Below are 18,226 nucleotides of genomic sequence, written 5' to 3'. Positions count from 1 at the left end.
TAAAATGCAGTAGTTTATTACATGCCGTCCTCCATGTTTTCTTCCTCGTGATCCGACTTAATTTCCATTTTGCCATCCTCTGAACTATCATCCATTGAATGTTCACCATTCTCTTCCTCGTCCCGGATTGTATCCGGATCTGTGTCCATGCTTTTGTTCTCACTCTCCTCCTCTTCCTCTTCAAACTCTTCTTCTCCATCTTGCCTTCCAAGCTTATCGTAAACGTCCTCAACTTCCTTATCTCTTTCACTCTCCCCGTCTCTAAGCATACTTTCCCGTTCCTCTGAGTCAGAGTAGCCCTGAGGAGTAATACTCTGTAGGTAAGCTCGATTCATCAGCAGCTCGGTGGGTTCCAGGTGACCTTTCTCTCGGGCTTCCCTCTCAGCCGCTTCCCTTTCCTCAGCTTCTCTCTTACAGTAGGAGTACCTGTGGTTCATGTGCTGTGAGTAAGACCCAGAGTGTGAGAAGCGTTTGCCGCATTTGTCACATTGGTATGGCTTCTCGCCAGAGTGCAGTCGCGAATGTTCTATTAGATGGTGTTTATGTTTGAATGCTTTTTTACAAATTTGACACTGGTGTGGCCTTTTTCCTGAAATACAAAAAAATAAGACATGTTACATTCTGTTCCATGATGGCACGTTTATGTTAAAATTTTTAAAATTGCAACGTTGTCTCGGAATGTCCACCTTGAGGTTGATTTACTGGGGGGTGCAAAATCTGGTGCAGCTCTGCATAGAAAGCAATCAGCTTCCAGGTTTTATTGTCAAAGCTTAATTCAACAAGCTGGATTTAGAAGCTGATTGGCTGCCATGCAGAGATGCACCGGGTTTTGCACTTTCCAGTTTTAGTAAGTCAACCCCCCTTGTTTTCCCTGATCTGGTTGCAACCTCAACATCAGATATCATTTTCAATATGGTCATTATAGTTTTCAGAGTAAAGTTCACATTATCTTAGCTTCACCTTTTTGACTAAACTACATAAGCATTCTCTACTCCTTTAGTAAATCAGCCCCCTGGAATGCCCTATTTGAAGCAAATAGACTCTCACAGAAACTAGTAAAAATGTGAACATTTTTTAAGTGTACACAAATAAAGACTTCAGATGCTTATAATGCCTTAATAGACCAAAATCAGTAAATGGATACTCATCGTCCTTCCAGGCTTTACCAAAATGACCATAAAAGGCTACTCTTTAGATACGGTTCAAGTATGCCAATATTCTTTATTCTAACAAAATGTAAAAGGATTAGGCGGCATGTGATAATTCTACCAGCCAATCTTTCAAACTTGAGCCTGACCTCAAAATTTCAGATTACTCAGCAGCGTACATTATATTTTAACAGTGCTGTTGTTGAATATAGGGGAATATTTGCATATATTCAAGTTGATGAAGTTCCCTAACATGGCAGTATGAATCTATTAGAAGCTGAGTGCCTGCGAAACTCAGTGTTTTCTGTAGCGGCTTGTACGTTCTTCAGCCTAACACTGGAACATGAGAATAAGGCCAAGCCCAAACACATCTGGCTGATTCCAGGCTCCAAATAGCCCAGGAATGCCTTTCACACCTTCCATAGCGGCCATGCTTGACGTGTCATTCAAAAATAGACCTGACACTGAATGCTTGACAGCGTGATGCCAGGGCACAAGACTGAGACACATGATGCAACCGAAAGACACACAGGCCTACTACTGCATTGCTTCGTCCAGCTGGAGCTTGCAGCATAATAGTGAATGGGGATGTATTTGTATACTTTCTAGTACTGATAATACTATATCATACTTGCAGCTATAATTGTTGCGCTGAAATGTTCAGCTACAGCCAGATTTACAGCTTGTCTACATGGGTGCTTCTTAAGGCTCCTGGCATTCAATGCATACTGAATGGATGCTGCTGACTCTACTGAATGTGGTTAGGGTTTAGGCTATGAAAGGATACTTGCTGTTTATGCAAAGGATTCCAACAGTGCTTAAATACAAGTGGATAGAACCAGATGCTGCAAGCTAAACCCTGTTCAGAAGTGTTAAGGAAGCTCTATGCTTAGTTTCACCCAAGTCATATATTCAATGTTAACATTTTAAGGAGATTTAAATTAAGTGTTGCTCAGACCTGTTAGAAAAGTGTCATGGCACACAGTGAAGCACCTGAAGCCATACCTCCGCAAACCAACTCTCAAACCAACTGCTAAAAGTATAAGCAGCCCTTTGTGGACATTTCCATCCAATCAGCTATTGCTGCTCTCCACATTATGCATTGCTGCTAGCATCTGTGTGTATGGGGTTGTGTGTCTGTGAGCCCAGGCTATGTTTTTACAGCACTTAACAATGTTGTCATTTGTTTTTTTTTTTATTGGTGCATTTTAAATGTTTTGATTTTATATGCATATTTACTTTATGCTTTTTTGGTAATCAATAAAATTGCGTTTTTGTAATGCCACGGTTTGTTCTTGGTTGGAACCTCTTTTTGATCTGGACTCTACTTGAGTTCATATCATCCTAGCCTATACATAAGTCAGCAGGCAATCTATTTAATTTACCCTACAGTGGTATCCGCTCTCGTTTTAATACTGTCCTACACTATATGCAGCCTTTTACCTGCAAATACTCAATTTCTTTAAAAGTCCTTAGCTCATTGTAAACTCCAGTCAGATTGATCTGAAGCCTACCCAGGGATTCTTCTCCTGTACTGGTGAGAACGGAGTGGCGAGGGAGCAAAAGAAAGTGACCAGATTTGACAGTTGGGTCTGAAAACTAGGGATGTGCACAGGTGCGTATTCCTAGTTCTCTCCTGCAATGTTAATGTTTTTATGGCAGTAGGCATCATGCTTGCAGACTTAAAAAGGCGCATTGCGGTCATAACGTAGATAAGGGTGTTGGCATTTAAGTAAATCAGTTGCTTTGATCGGCATGGGCAAAGCACAGATCCACATTAAATTAAAAAGTAATAGTTGTTGGTGTCAGGGGCTGCTCTGATAGAAGCCTGATGAAAAATTCCATTCTTACAGTTGACCATCTCAACCAATAATATAAATTTTAATTGCTTAATGGGGAGTAAAAAAAAAAACTTTCCTCAAATAAAGGAATGACTAACTGGCATGAAGGAATTTTTTTTTTTCCACGACTTTTAAGATCATTTTTAAGATGCATTTAAGAGCTAAACTGATAACCGCCTCATACTGAACCACTATAATGAGATGAGCGGATCATGACTTTTAAATGGTTTGAATTTCCATGAATCGGCCTCAAAGTGAGCAAAAAGAATGCAAATACCAGCCGTGGCTGGTGTGTAACTCAAGGCTATATACACCTGCTGCGTCAGCACCAGAATGAGAATGACAGCGGTGAGGAATGCAAACATTGGGGACAGGCCTGGCAGGGGTGACAGTGGGGGGCTCTTGTCATTTTAATTGTAGGGGAGGATTTGATACCGGCAGCAAAAAAGGGGTATTGTGCAACAATATCTGCAGCTGCTGCAGAACCTCTTAAGGTCAATAACCATTAATCATGTAGTAGTTTCAAACAAGGATCTGCCATAAGCAGCACAATAGATTGTTATGATCAATCCATGCTATGTAGATAGATACGTTAAATGGGATTTTTAGGTTTATTTCAGGGGCTCCATATTTTAAAAGATTTAGAATTATAAGGCAATGCAGTGAGATTATCAGTTTGGGAAATAGTAATAGTAAAATAGTAAAATCTGTTTCCCATCTTGTTCCATTATGACTCTACAAGCTGTTGACGTATACACTGTGCATCAGTTGGCCAGTCTCAGATAAAAGGATTCAAATCACTGAGTTTTAACACATGTGTTATCTGACATAACAATCTTTATTTGCAGTCATGTGACTGTTATCTTCAGCACTCATTGGGTGAAAAAAAACCCCAAAAAAACAACAGTAGTCATTATGTCACTTAACAATCATTGTAGTTTAGTGAATTAAGCTTTTTTTTAACTAAGGTGGCTTGTCTAGAGTTATCCATTGCAATGTTCACAGATAACATGCTTAGTTTATGACAGTGTCCAGAATAAGTAGTGAGTGAGTTTGTATCACCTCATACTAAAGATGATCTAGGGTTCATGGTAAACTGTCATATGACAGCAGGCTGCCTTCCCAATTACCTGAGGGCTGTGGCGTTGCCCACCATGCAGCCACATGTGGCAAATAGGCCGAGATGCTGGAGACATCATTGAGCTAATATGGCCACATGGCTATATCCTCTGGACAATGTCATTGACCAAATATGAGTTTGACCAAAACCTTAGCTCCTCCCCACCTCATACCAACCAACAAGATTCAAATCTATTCCTCAACTGGCATTTTCTGCTTTAGATTTTATTATGATTGGTTTTTCTTGGACAATAAAAATAATTATTCTTTCAGAAACTTAAGCGAGGTCCAGAGTGGTGACCAGAAGCGTTGAAATATGCCATAACATGATATATAATGTAACATAACTGATAATGAATACTATTTTAAAATGTTGCTCTATTGCTTTACCTTGGGGGGAGGGTGAAATGATGGTTCGATAACTGCCTATTACGTTGTAGTTGGTCACATGAATCTTATTTAGAACAATATAACCATAGATATCATCGGCCATTTGTATCAGAAGTCACAAACATAAATAGAAAGATAGGAAAATCCAAATTAGCAGTTTATTGTACATTGTCAAGGTGGCCATTGATACTACAGGAAGATCAGATGTGCAGGAAGATGACAAATGGAAGATAATTATGGTCACTGCTATGTGCATTGTCATGCACCTTCAAGTCATGATCGGAAAAAGAAGGCAGAGTATGGGCATACAGCTCCTGGTGCTGGCTATTTTCAGAAGAAAAAAAACATTTGGACAAGGTATTCAGACCTGACACTTTGCCCTAGCTCATGAGATCCCTGGAAAGTGGTCAACTTGAATTAAGATGTATCTTGTTCACACTTTTGGCTATCCTAATCTGACCCTGGGCAAGCAGAAATGCTCTAATAACCCAACTTTAATGTAATTATCATGGTCTGACCTGATGTTTGTGCAGGTTTACACAATAGGGTAGATTTACTAAAGGTGTAGCGTGTTCACCTTTCAAAGTGAGCTTAGGAAATAAGGTAAAGACAGGTTCACTGCAATCAAAGGTAATTACAAATCCAGTTTTCTTCTTTTTAATTTCTCTTGCACATTTATGGGTATTCAATGCAGCTTCAACGGATTCTCTAAGCTAAGGGAACATTCTTTACTCCTTTAGTTAATAGACTCCACTGGGTCAGATCAAGATGTCCAAACTGGGCAGCTCATGGGCGCTTATTGGATTAGGTGAACAGATGTATGGTTTGGCTTGAGATAGAACAGCTACAGAGGTGTATCCGTTTACCTGTATGTTCATATTTGTGTCTCAGGAGGGAGCTACTTTTCTGGAATGTCTTGTCACATAAATCGCAGGCATACATGCCACTTTCCGTCTTCTTAATTTTTTTCCGACTCAGGCAGGAGTCAGAATCCGTCATATCATCCAGGCCTGACATGTAATCGGGAATCCCATCAAGCATTTCACCCTGTAATATAACAAATTAACGTCAGCGCCTTGTTAAGCATCGACGCGGTGATAAAACTAATAAAAATCTCTGTGCCCTCATTAAAAATATTGTTTTATTCAAATTCAAGTGTATTAATTTTTATCAGACAATAAACACTATTTTAGAAGGAGGGAATTTGTTTCCATTCTTTTTCCGCTTTTTTAAGGAAATAAATAAATAAATAATACTGTATAATTGAATTTTATGATCAGATGCAAGATGTTATTATACAATCCATTTAAGTTTATGTCTGCTGACAAAAGGCCCTAAGCATGCTATTTAATTTTGTAATTTAAAATGGGGAATATTTTATCAATGCTTTGCGTCCACATGCCTTCAGCGTTAGACAATGATGAAAGTGGATTCTAAATCATTCAGTGTATTTAGATTTATTTTGGTCCTGACTACAAAGAGCTGTCTCCTGCCTTCGTGTTGTACGGGCTTGGTTTACCGATAATTAATTGAGACCAGATTACGCTGGCTTGCGTAGCGTTTTCGGACATCAGTTTAATTTAAGATCTAGAACAAGTCACCATAAAACTTTCAGAGATATTCTTTTTTTTTTCACTTTAATAATGCATATGTTATAGATTTTGGTGAAACTAAGCTTAAGGCTGAACAACACTGAGAATTTTTGAATGACTTAGTAGCATGAGACTATTCAATAGCTGGTTATTTCCACTTTTGCAATCGTTTCCAGTGACATACAGATTAGGTATTTGTTAACAAGGAGTTATTCCCATGCTACTGTGTGATTAAAACTCTTTACTGCTTAGTGATAACTTTTGGTGCCCTTGCATAATATAAATTACTTTATGGATGTTAATGTTAAAAAAATGTTTCATATGTGTAGTATCTGTCCAATGTCATCTAATGGAATTTAAACTTCCAATCTCTAAGACAAAGGGTCTTATTTTAGACACTTTGACATATTAAAATGCATCACCAAAACTTTTTTTGGTAGTTTTGGATAGTGTGAGGAAGGGTTACAACTGCTGTCAAGTTTTATTGCTGTCTGAGGCTCCGTTAGAGATCTTTCTTCACTTCCTGTCTGGTAGAAAAAGGTTGTCCCTAGGACAGGAAGTGAGGCGAAATCTCTCAGCAACTGTAACATAGGCAGAAGTTATTTTTCAAATTGAGTAAGGGGAAGATAGAACCTTTGCCTGTTGTGGATTTACTCTCACTTCCTGTTTGGTAAAAGATTGTCCCCAGAACAGAAAGTGAGAGAAGAATCTCATTTAAAAAAAGCCCCCAATAGCAGTAAAACCTAACAAGGGTTCTAACCTTTCCCCAATTCTATTCAAAACGAAGAAAAAAAATGTGTATAGATATACTTTAAACTTGTTGATCTCTTTTGTGATATAAACTTTCAGTAAGGTATTGCCTAACTTACTACCAGCATTGTGGCAGCTTAAGGCCAACTGATGACTAGTGACTGCCATTTGTTAATAATCCAACCATTGCACAATCTTCCTTCATGATCAGAAGTACATAAACTAAGAGTTTGAACTCGCAGTGGAGCTTTATTGATAAAGCAATGGTTGTAACAGTAATTGCCAAGAGAATATGGTAAGTCGATCTATGCTGGCTTTGAAACCCACGTTCCGTCATCATTTTCTTATCATGGTTACAGTAGTGTTTTCCAACTCATTTTTGAAAAAACTGGTTTGATTTTTGGAAAAGTCAAGTCCGAGCCTCTATCACTTGAACAAAATTGTGTAAATACAGTTCATGACCTGTTGGGGTTCTTAAGAATTTGAGGGGTTAAAGAACAGTGGATTACAGTATGAGCTGTGTTCATCTAGCTGCTGAACAAAGCTCAAGAGTTACAGCTGCCTTATATGCTTTCACACTGTTCTATCTCACCCTACATCCAACTGTTCTTTACAAACACCCATAAGAATAACTTTAAAAAGATTAACGCTACTGAAAATCCCTAGTATTACAAAAATGAGAGCCACCTAAAAAATGACCTTTACATAAAGCTAATGAAAAATTTCAGGCATCCGAGATAGGAGTACCAACATTCTTGCTTCACATTAAGGAAAAGGGTTGGTGGTAGGTGAGTAACCATTTATCATACAAGACAAAGATAGGAAATATACACAATGTATGAGTAGCTTGTACTGAACTCATGCACCCATTTCATAGCTGATTAGTTTTTACCCACTGAAAAATTGCAGGTAGATAAAAAATGGTATAAAGAAATGGCACAGTTTTATTGAATTAAAAGGATGCACCTACTAAGCTACTGTTCAATGCATACTAATATGGAACTCCACTTGGGAGATACTTTAATTCTACATTGGCCACACTATTGACGCATAGGGGTTGATTTACTAAAGGCAAATAGACTCTGCAAGTGCAGTTGCTCTAAAGCTTAGTGAATGAGGTAACACTTCACTTTGCAAAGAATACCTAATCACATGCAAGAAAATGAAAAAAAAAAACATTTTTGCTTGCACGTGATTGGATGATGAAAGTCAGCAGAGCTTTCCCTCACTTACTAAGCTCTGGTGCAACTTCACAACACAGTGCAACCCCATGGACTCTAGAGGGGTGATTTACTAAAGGCAAATAGACTGTGCACCTTGCAAGTGCAGTTGCACTCTGAAAGTGCAGTTGCTCCAGAGCTTAGAAAATGAGGTAAAGCTTCACTTTGTAAAGAATACCCAATCACGTGCAAGGAAAATAGAAATGGATGGCATTTTTGCTTGCACATGATTGGATGATGGAAGTCAGCAGAGCTTCTGCTCATTTACTAAGCTCTGGAGCAACTGCAGTTGCAAACTGCATAGTCTATTTACCTTTAGTAAATCATCTCTTAGGTGTCCATACTGACATTTGTAGATGTAAAGCAATGGCACAATGACAGTTGGAATAAAAAACAATAGTACACACTGGGCACCATGAATAAAAGTTCCTGGAAGTTGAATTGTGTTCTCATTCCAAACACATTATTTCAGAAAATGAGACACAGATGTGATTATTTGCTATGGGTGACTTAGAAAGTTTTCTTTCAGTTTCTATTATACATGAAGCTCTTTGACCCTTAAGCCTGGTACACACTAGCAGTTTTTTTACGCTTAACCCAGCGGGCTGGACGAAAAAAACAAAAACTGAGGAGCTCGGGAGGAGCCACTGTACTAATCATCTGATGTTAGTACAGAGATCTCCCCTGCTTAGCTATTGTGTTCTGACGGGGGGACTGTCCCCCACTGCCAGAACACACCAGTCAGCTCTCTCAGCCATTGACTGAGAGCGATGATTGGATGCCGATTGGCAGACCTTTTTCTGTCATGTCCCTTGTACAGAAGCAGAACGTTTAGCCGGCTTCTGTCAGACTGGCTGTCGTACACACGGGCCAAATGTCAGCCAATTTCTGTTGAACTGGCTGATACTGCCGGATAATCGGACCATGTGTACGGGGCTTTGGGGATACTGAACAATACTACAAAAACACTGTAGATCCCACACCAACAGTAGACTGAAACTCTGAGTCACAGAAAAAATGTATACCAACACTTGGACTATTATCAATAAAAATGTTACACTGATTCTTGGGTGTCTCCATCAAAAATATAGCTAATATATTCATTATCGTTACCTGAAATCCCTGTTTCCGCTGGTATTTTCTCCTCTGCTGCATATCTGCAAATGTAGCTGCCCCAGTTTGGTAAGTATAGGCCATATGTGGTAGGAAGCTCATCTGATCAAGTCCTGGATATGGTCGAAGTCCCGGGATACTCGCCTGTACTGGCGGCATAAAAGTGGCTGGTGGAAAAGCGCTCTGTGGTGGAAGAGCAGTATACAAAGGTTTGCCACTAAATGGACTCAAGCCAAATAGTGGGTTAGTGCTTTTGTCCAGATTATTGGAATTGCAAAATTCCTTTTTGATGTACGTTAAATTCAGTGGCTCGTCTACAGTCTCAGAGGGCAAATGAACATTGTTGTGGTCAATAGTGACATTATTAGGTTTGGTTTTGTTCTTTGCAGCTATAATACTTTTTATTTCCATCATTTGTCTCGGTACAGATAAGTCCAAAGGCTCAGCTTGAAGCTCTTCCGAGGAAAAACTGTTTGGAGTGTAAGAACTACTGTGGGAGTTTTTAGAAGATGTGGAAGAAAGATTTAAAGGAGATGGAGTATTGCTCCTGGAGTGGTCCAATTTATCAACAACTGGCTTCAGACCAGTAAAATTACTAGGTTTTGTTAGCCTGAGAGGCGTATCACAATTTGATACCCGGTTATGAAGTTCTGCTATAGATGGCGAAGTGATAGAATCCACAGGTTTTACCGGAGATCTAGCTGATGCAGAGTCTTTCGTGGGAGTGGTGGTTATTGGTGCCACCTCCCCACTGGTCCTTTCCAAAGATGGTGACCTGGAAGTTGCATATGAATAGACTTTTCTTTGCTCAAACCATTCCTTCACAAATTCCTGAGGAAGGCCAACAGCTATGGAAATTTTCAGTAGTTCATCTGAGTTAGGTTCCATATTCATAGCGTAATACGCTTTAAGTACAGACATGTGGTCCTTGTAAGGGTTGATAGGGCTAATCATTTCTTTCTCGGAAAATACTGATGACAGCAGGAGTGCTTGTTTCTCAGCCAACATGCCCTGTTTATTGAGAATAAGGTTTTCACTAGGTTGGAGGACTGCCTTAATTTCTTCGTTCATTTTACACAAGTATCTTTCATGTTGGTGCAAAGGAATGGGACCGTTAAAACTTTCTTTACAAAACTGGCAAGAAAATGGAGTGGCTATATTATGGCTCTCTAGCATCTTCTCTTCACTTACGAGGTCTATCAAGGTACGTAACTTCTCTTTCTTAATATTGCTAAACTGTCTTCTTGAATCTGTAGTCAAGCTCTGTAAACAGGCTTTGGCTTCATTTACCTTCTCTAACGTATAGTCAATAATACTTTTAGTGGCACCATTATGACTTACAACTGGAAGACCCGCTTGCGGGACGCCAGGAGACGTCACACCTTGTTCCTCTCTTTGAGGTCCAGTTTCCTTCATGTGGTACCCCTTCAACTTTGCTATCTCTTCAGACTTGTATTCCATCTTCTGCCTTGAAACCGTGTTGTCCACAATTTCCAGGACCTTCTGAACCTCACTCAAATTGCTGCTTAAGTTTGAGTACCCAAGTAATGATGCCTCCATCCCTACACCTAAGTGCTGCATTGGGCTCTGAGCTGAGGAGTGAATTCCCAAGGGACTGGTAGCTCCAAGACCACCATTCATGAATGGATTAGGACCATTAAACCCGTGTGAGGCTGCCAGAAGAAGTTTATAGTCATTGTAATCTAGTGATTCTGTTTTGATCTTAAGTAGGCCCGAAGTTTCCGTCAAGCCAAGTGGTTTCCCATTCTCCAGTTTGTGCCGGAGCTGAGTTATGGCTGAATTGGTGGGAGATGACGACACAGAGTTTGGAGATGAACCTGCCTTCATGTTGTTTCTCATTCTCCCATTCACAGAGATCAGGCCAATGCATTTCTTGCTGCTAATGTGTGAACTGTAGGAACCCGAATGGGAGAAGCGTTTCTTGCAATTTGGGCATTCGTATGGCTTCTCTCCTGTGGGTGAAGAAGTGAAAAATAGTATGAGTGGCTTTCAAAGGGCTAAATCATAACTATATCTGGCTTTCTGCTTAAAGTGACTCAGTCTATATCAAAACATTTGAAAAAGAAGCTCCCTCTAAAAAAAGAATCCTAATAATTACCTCTCCAGCAGACACAATGGGGTTGATTTACTAAAGGCAAATAGACTGTGAACTTTGCAAAGTGCATGTGAATGGGTGTTCTTTGCAAAGTGAATCTTTACCTCATTTACTAAGCTCTGGAGAAACTGCTCTTAAAGAGTGTAACTGCACTTTGCACAGTGCAGTCTATTTGCCTTTAGTAAATTAATCCCAATGCTCACTCTTCAATCTTCACTCTATGTAAGAGTTACAACCACCAGTTGAAGTATATTCAGTATTCCACACACATCTGGGTTTGTCAGATGCCGGGTCCCCCACTGCACTCTTTGCTTCCATCTGTTGGCCCCTACATAACTACTGTGTCCTATAGTGACATTGGAGCTGGCAGATGGAACCATAGTGCACATAAGTATCTGACCCCCAGAAGGACAAGATAAGACCTCTGGAGAGGTAAGAATTAAGAGTCTTCTTTTGCAGGGAACTTCATTTTATATTTTCTTTGCAAAGACTCATTTAATAAATGATTCTGTTCTATCATCAGTATGGCTAAAACACAATAAATTATATTTATATTTTCACAAAAGAACCTTAACCCTATTAGACTATCTATGGATAATGATAATAGTTTGAATGTAAAACTTAAGAACCTCCTTCAGTAATTATTTACATTTGGGAGCATATTTTTTAAAGTAGTGAATGTGACATTTACCAAATATTCGCTGCAGGTAAATCTTCCCGATGCAGGTGTTTCAAATTTCAGAAATTACCAGGAATGGTGAACCACCTGTGAATGTTTGGAGAATGTCACATTCACTGATTTATAAATATGCCCCTGGGTGTTTCTGGTTTGCCACATTTTAAATAAGACATTTCCAATAATAGGTCTTTCACTTATACTCCCTATTTACAGGTTATTAGTTATCTGCAACTGAATTTAGAGAAATAAGTACTTGTGCTTGAATAAATATTAGGCTTAAAGTGTTACTAAACCCAGGAGCCTGCATTCACTATATCTGGTCTGCCACAGTACACAGAACATGGAAATGCAATTATTTTAGTAAATATAAACTGCTACCTTTTTCTCATCAGCAGTATATAGCAGTCTTGTGACTTCTATCAGTGTCTGGTTAAAACTTATAGGAGGAGTTTTCATTCTCCCCTGATTGTCCTATGAGAATGCAGGACCCCTGAGCCTCTGTCTGGAAAATGCCGATTGGCCCTGTGCTGATCACATGCACTCTCCCAAGAAACAAAAACTTTCTAGCAATACACACCAAACTGAGCATGTGCAGCTTGTCCCCTAGCTCCGTAAATATCAGGAGATATATTGGAGACAGTGGAAGAAGGAGAGGATTAGAGAAGACAGGATCAAACAGCCTTTTTACAAAATGCAGAGGATTAACCCCTTGGGTTCCACAGTGAGTATAACAAGCATGCTTTACTGCATATACAGACTGCTTTTACTGTTGTGGGTTTAGTAACATTTTAACATTGTCTACATCCCATGAACTATATCAAACCCACATCAGACCTGCAACCGGTCAGTACTCACCGCTGTGTATCCGGAGGTGTTCTTTTAAATGGTGCTTGTATTTGAAGGCTTTGCCACACTCTGTGCATTTAAACTTGCGATTGCTAGCTCCCTGGGTCAACATTTGATGCTGTGTAATGAAGAAAAAAAATAATAAAAAAACAAGATTAATTTTGAACACTGGTTTGTCAATTCATGTGATTTGATACAAGGCACTTTCAATATAAAACACAATAAACACCAACAAATAAAAAAGTTTCATGTTGCGGCCACCTCTAATGTTGCCTACATTCTTACTGTACTTAAAATAAAAACAAAAGAGTTTTGTTTTTTTTTAAAGCTTTTTTTGAAAATTTTGTACAGTAGTTAAAACGATTCAAGAAAGAAAGAAGGGCACTTTACTCTTTTTTTTTTTACAATACACAAAGTATTTAAAAAAAATATTCAATGTACTGGTCATACTCAATCTAAGGAAACAATATGGACTGCCATTTTTTTGTGTGTTAATCACAAAAACTTTTTTTCTTCAGTGCTACTGTAAAATCAGGCAGAAAAATGGTTAGCTAGAAAAGAGGAACATCTTTTACTGCCCAAAATAAAGGACAAAAAAAAACTGACTTATGGGCAACGGCGACCGCTCTTTAATTCTTTGTCAGAAGGTCAATTTGCAGGTCCCTTCTAATAAAATATCTGACCATTGTGCGAATAGAAGGAGCCAGGTATAGGTTTGTTACAGCAGGTGAGGTTTAAAGTGTCTAAGAAACATGTGGGTTGCAACAGAGGATGTGGAAATAGCAGTGTGGCGATGCTCAAGGTATGTCAGCCAGCTTCAAGCAATAGGACACAAAAGCTTCTGCACACACAAAAAAGACAGTGAGCACAGAAGCGGCATGACAACTGCTGGGGTGTACTGAGCCTTCCCACATTCCTGGTGAGACAGATGGTGTACACAGGATACAGGGAGGTTTGTTCAAACACTAGCAACCTTCAAAGATCAAGCCTTAGCCCAACCCGTCGATCTCCACTGAGGGACCAGGGCTCATATGTTGCTGAGTTGCATAAACAAACAGCAACAGCTGCTCGGACTCCCCCCACAGCCCTCCGAGGACCACTATAAACTTTAGTTGTGCCACTGTTAATATGATACAATCATTTTAATTTACTAATTGTAAATGCCACGAGCAAATGAGGGGACTTTTCAACACCAAAGCTTGTAGTCGGAACGCGCCAATTCGAGCAAGTGCATCGACATGTACATGTTAAAGGCTCAGCAGTGGCACTGATTTTGCACGCTTTTGGGCATCTTTGTTATATGGGTGAAATTTTTTTATGAAGGGACTAAATAAAATTTGTATAAATACTGAACATATAGTTAACCTAAGTTCTGTAGAGATATTTAATAAAAAAAAAATAATAATTTTTGATTATTTTTTTTTAATAATAATATTTTTTAATGATGATGAAAATGGATGAGTTCTTTAGAGAAGCCAATAGGGTTGATTTACTAAAACTGGAAAGTGCACAATCTGGTGCAGCTGTGCATAGAAACCAAGAAGCTTCCAGGGTTTTTTTTTTTTTGTTAAAGTGGGAGTAAACACCCATCTCTGATTTTTACCTATAGTTAAGTATATAATAAGACTTATCTCTAGATAGTGTAAATATGTACGTTTAGGAGATATTTACTGTATATATGCAGCCGGTGACGTCACCGGTGCATGCGCTCCGAAGGAACGGCCACCCGGGCCGTTCCTTTAGAGTCCCGTGCCGTTAACGGCATGCACAGGAGTGACGTCATCACGCCTCCGCCCAGGCACACAGCTGGAGTCCGCGAACCCAAAAGGAAGACTGAGTGAAGATGGGAATGCCTGCAGCAGTGACTGCACGGCACTGGAATGCTTCGTATGCAAGTAAGTTTAACATGATGTGCTAGTATGTGATGCATACTAGCACATTATGACATTACCTTTCAGGGTACAAAAAAAAACACCCAGCGCATTACTACCGCTTTAAAGCTTAACGTGATACTAAAGTCAAATTTTTTTTTTCATGTAAAAATAATAACTGCTCTATGCAGTGGTTTTACACAGAGCAGCCCCAATCCTCCTCTTCTCAGGTCCCTTGCCGGTGCTATGGGCCCCTCTCTTCTGCCAAATGCCCCCACAGAAAGCGGCTTGCTGTGGGGGCACCCGCGCCAAGACGCTGCTCGATGTGTCCATTCAGACACGAAGCTGCGGTTCGGCCCACTCCCCCTCTCTCTCCTCATTGGCTCACTGACTTTGATTGACATCAGCCGGTGTCAATGGAGCCCCACTGCTGTCTCAGCCAAGAAGGAGGGAGAAGAGTCCCCGGCAGCCATGACATTCGTGCAACATCGCTGGGTCGTGATGGGGCTCGGGTAAGTATTAGGGGAGCTGCTGCACAATGAAGGTTTTTTATCTTAATGCATAGAATGCATTAAGATAAAGAACCTTCTGACTTTAGAACCACTTTAATTGAACAAGCTGAAGTTAGAAGCTGATTGGCTATCATGCACACCTGCACCAGATTTTGTACTCTCCAGTTTTAGTAAATCAACCCCAATGAGATTCCAGGTGGTCTACAAAAGCCAGCACCTGTTTGGTTCCTAAGCTGTGGTCTGATTGGATACTGTGAGTAGAGACTGTCTTTGCTCTTCCTTTTACAAAAGGAAAGGCAACATCTGATTGGCTTCAAAGCTTTTGAAAGAGGTTGTCTAATTGGCTACTAGGGATTACTATTGCTCTTTGTAATTGTCAGCTCTTCTACTTACAGTGGCTCTTACATGCTAGCTCATGTATATGCATTAGACATTTATGGTTTGACCAGGAATGTAAGCAAGTCTGCCAAACAGTGCACATTCAAGCTTACATTAAGTTGGTACATTATTACCACGAATTGTAACGCTGGTGATTGATTCTTGTCCTTTTTAAAATGAAGCCTCTTTTTGTCAGTGCCCATGATAGAATTTACTTTTTTTTGCCTCTAGGGTGTGCTTGTGGACTGCTTTGCTGTTTCTAACCCAGACTTACTTGACCTCGAACCTTCTCTGTCTGTCTTGAACCTGCCTTGTCTTGGCTTAGCCATTAGATCATGTTTTTGATATGCCATTTGATGTCCTGCTTTCTGGCTTTAATTATGGTTTGACTCCTGACCAGTCCCTACTTGTTGCTTCTGGTCTCGTTCGCATTGATGTATATTAATCCTGTGCTAATAATATGCCCATAAAAGTGTCCAGCTACATGGGGAAAGCAGCTTGCCGTAGATAAGAACTGCAACTAGAGTGGGAATTATTACCAAACCGGAGTCTGAGAGATTGCACTTAAAGGGGGAGATTTACTAAAACTGGTGCACACAAGATCTGGTGCAGCTGTGCAAAGCAACCAATCAGCTTCCAGGTTTTAGCCCAGGTTCATGCTGAATGCAGGGTTAGAAATCGATTTTTAACCGGCAATGCAGTCTGATTTGGGGGGCGATTTGACAGACATCTGTGCGTGTTCATACACAGATGTCTATTCAAATCGCCCCCGAAGTCGCCAAAAGCGGTACAGGAACTACTTTTGGGAATCGGGAATTGGACATGTCAATCGCCTTTCCAAATCGGCCCAATGTGAACGTGGGCTTATAGCCAAAGCTTAATTGAACAAGCTAAATTTAGAAGCTGATTGGTTACTATGCACAGCTGCACCAGATTCTGTGCGCACCCATTTTAGTAAATCTCCTACTAAGTGTTTCTGAACTCAAAAATAAAAATATACTGTATTATATTGCAGCTTACCAGTCCTCAGATGTGGTGGCTGCATTAGTTTTCTTATATTTAGGCTTTTTATTCCCTTTATTTGCACCTGGTAATCCTGCCAGTAACACACTTTCAGACTTAGAGCCAGTTCACACAGGGGCAACACGACTCTGGCCGCAACTTTGCGAGGCGACCTGGACACGACCTGAGCGCGCACCACAGCGCGACTTGGGGCGACTTACATGGCGACTTCAAGTCGCCTCCAGGACAGGCGACTTTCCAGTGGCCAATCAAACAACAATCAGCTCTGTGGGAGGGAGGGGTTTGCCTGAGAAAACAATTTTCTCTTCCTGTATTGTTGCTTCAGTTAAGACACGATCCGACTTTGGAGGCGACTTCCATTGAAATCAACGGGAACAAGTCGCCTAGAAGTCGGATTGAAGTAGTACAGGAACCTTTTCTGAAGTCAGAGCGACTTCAGTAGTGTACATTAAGACGGGTCTCATTGACTAACATGGAATTTGACATGTTGCGCAACTTGGGGCGACCAAGGGCGACTTCAAGTCGGATCCAAAGTGGCCCCTGTGTGAATGGGCTCTTAGAGTGACAACAGACACTCACTGTTTTGTATCTATTAAACAGCTTTGGTCACCTTTATACAGGACCGTGTACATAGGCGTGCACACATGGGGTGCCAGGTGTGCCTGGGCACAACTTAATCACCCTGTACTGTGCAGATTCCCCCTGCTGCCTGGCTAAAAAGAAAGAGACTGGGAATCTCTGTCCTCAGTCCCTTTCTCTATCTGTCAAAAAAATGTAAAAAATAAAAATGAACACCGATCTCTGCCCTACTGACAGCATCCACTACTATATATATATATATATGCATGTGTGTTTGAGCTTTGGGGTTTATACCCTAATGCAATAGGTTGCACACACCTATGGCGGGCTACAGAACCACACCTAGGACTACAGAACATCTCCCCCTCATCATCTCAGTAACATAGTGGGGAGAGGTTCTTTAGCTTACAGAGGTGACCTAGGCAGAAAGGTAACAAGATTCCTGGCAGGAACAACAGGCAGTTTTTGCACCTTTTGAACAGATATTACAAAACGCTTTCAGTGGTATAATTAACAAACCAAAAGGGAACAAATAAGAAAAGTCCATTATTAGCGTTTTACATACACTTTAACTAAGCCATATGATTTATTCTAGAATTCCGCTAAAAAGGTGTAAAATATCATTGAGTCAGAGAAAAAAAAAAATCCCAACATTCTCTTTCAGCAGTGATTACACAAGTGAATCTATGTGGAGCACAGCTGCATTGGCACAGTCACTTAATATTTTAAGTGATAAAATTTAAGGCCCATTAACATTTTTTCAGCAATTTTTAATCTAAAAATATGATATCCATTTTAAAATGAGGCCAATTTATAGCGTTGTGCTATAACGACGCCAAAAAAAAAAAAAAAAGAAAAAAATCGATGTGACAGTAATTTCTTTTAGAACTCGTTAATTAAAATACCAATGTTTCCTTCACCTTTCGAGCAGCATTAAAAACGTTAAACCAAAGTGAAGTTAAAGTGCAAGTAAAATTTCTAAATTAGAAATTAACACACTCATTCGATCGTGAACATAAGACTATTAAATCATATTAGAAGAGACCATC

The 18,226-nt window shown here is 40.0% G+C and overlaps 1 protein-coding gene across 1 annotated transcript in view; it reads right to left on the bottom strand.

Annotated features, from left to right (window-relative positions):
- The window catches only part of ZEB2 (zinc finger E-box binding homeobox 2), a gene marked incomplete in the record, with an annotated part of 188,069 nt that overhangs the window by 2,684 nt on the left and 167,159 nt on the right, over window positions 1-18,226 (bottom strand). Inside the window, 4 exon segments of the mRNA XM_073634223.1 lie at window positions 1-589; window positions 5,365-5,545; window positions 9,174-11,146; window positions 12,824-12,932. The exon segment at window positions 1-589 is cut by the window's left edge and continues 2,684 nt beyond it. Coding sequence (XP_073490324.1) covers window positions 18-589; window positions 5,365-5,545; window positions 9,174-11,146; window positions 12,824-12,932 — 2,835 coding nt within the window.

Source organism: Aquarana catesbeiana, linkage group LG06, assembly GCF_042186555.1.
Source record: "Aquarana catesbeiana isolate 2022-GZ linkage group LG06, ASM4218655v1, whole genome shotgun sequence".
NCBI lineage: Eukaryota > Metazoa > Chordata > Amphibia > Anura > Ranidae > Aquarana > Aquarana catesbeiana.
The sequence above is the reverse complement of the archived record's forward strand: the minus strand, read 5'-3'. Positions and strand labels throughout refer to the sequence as shown.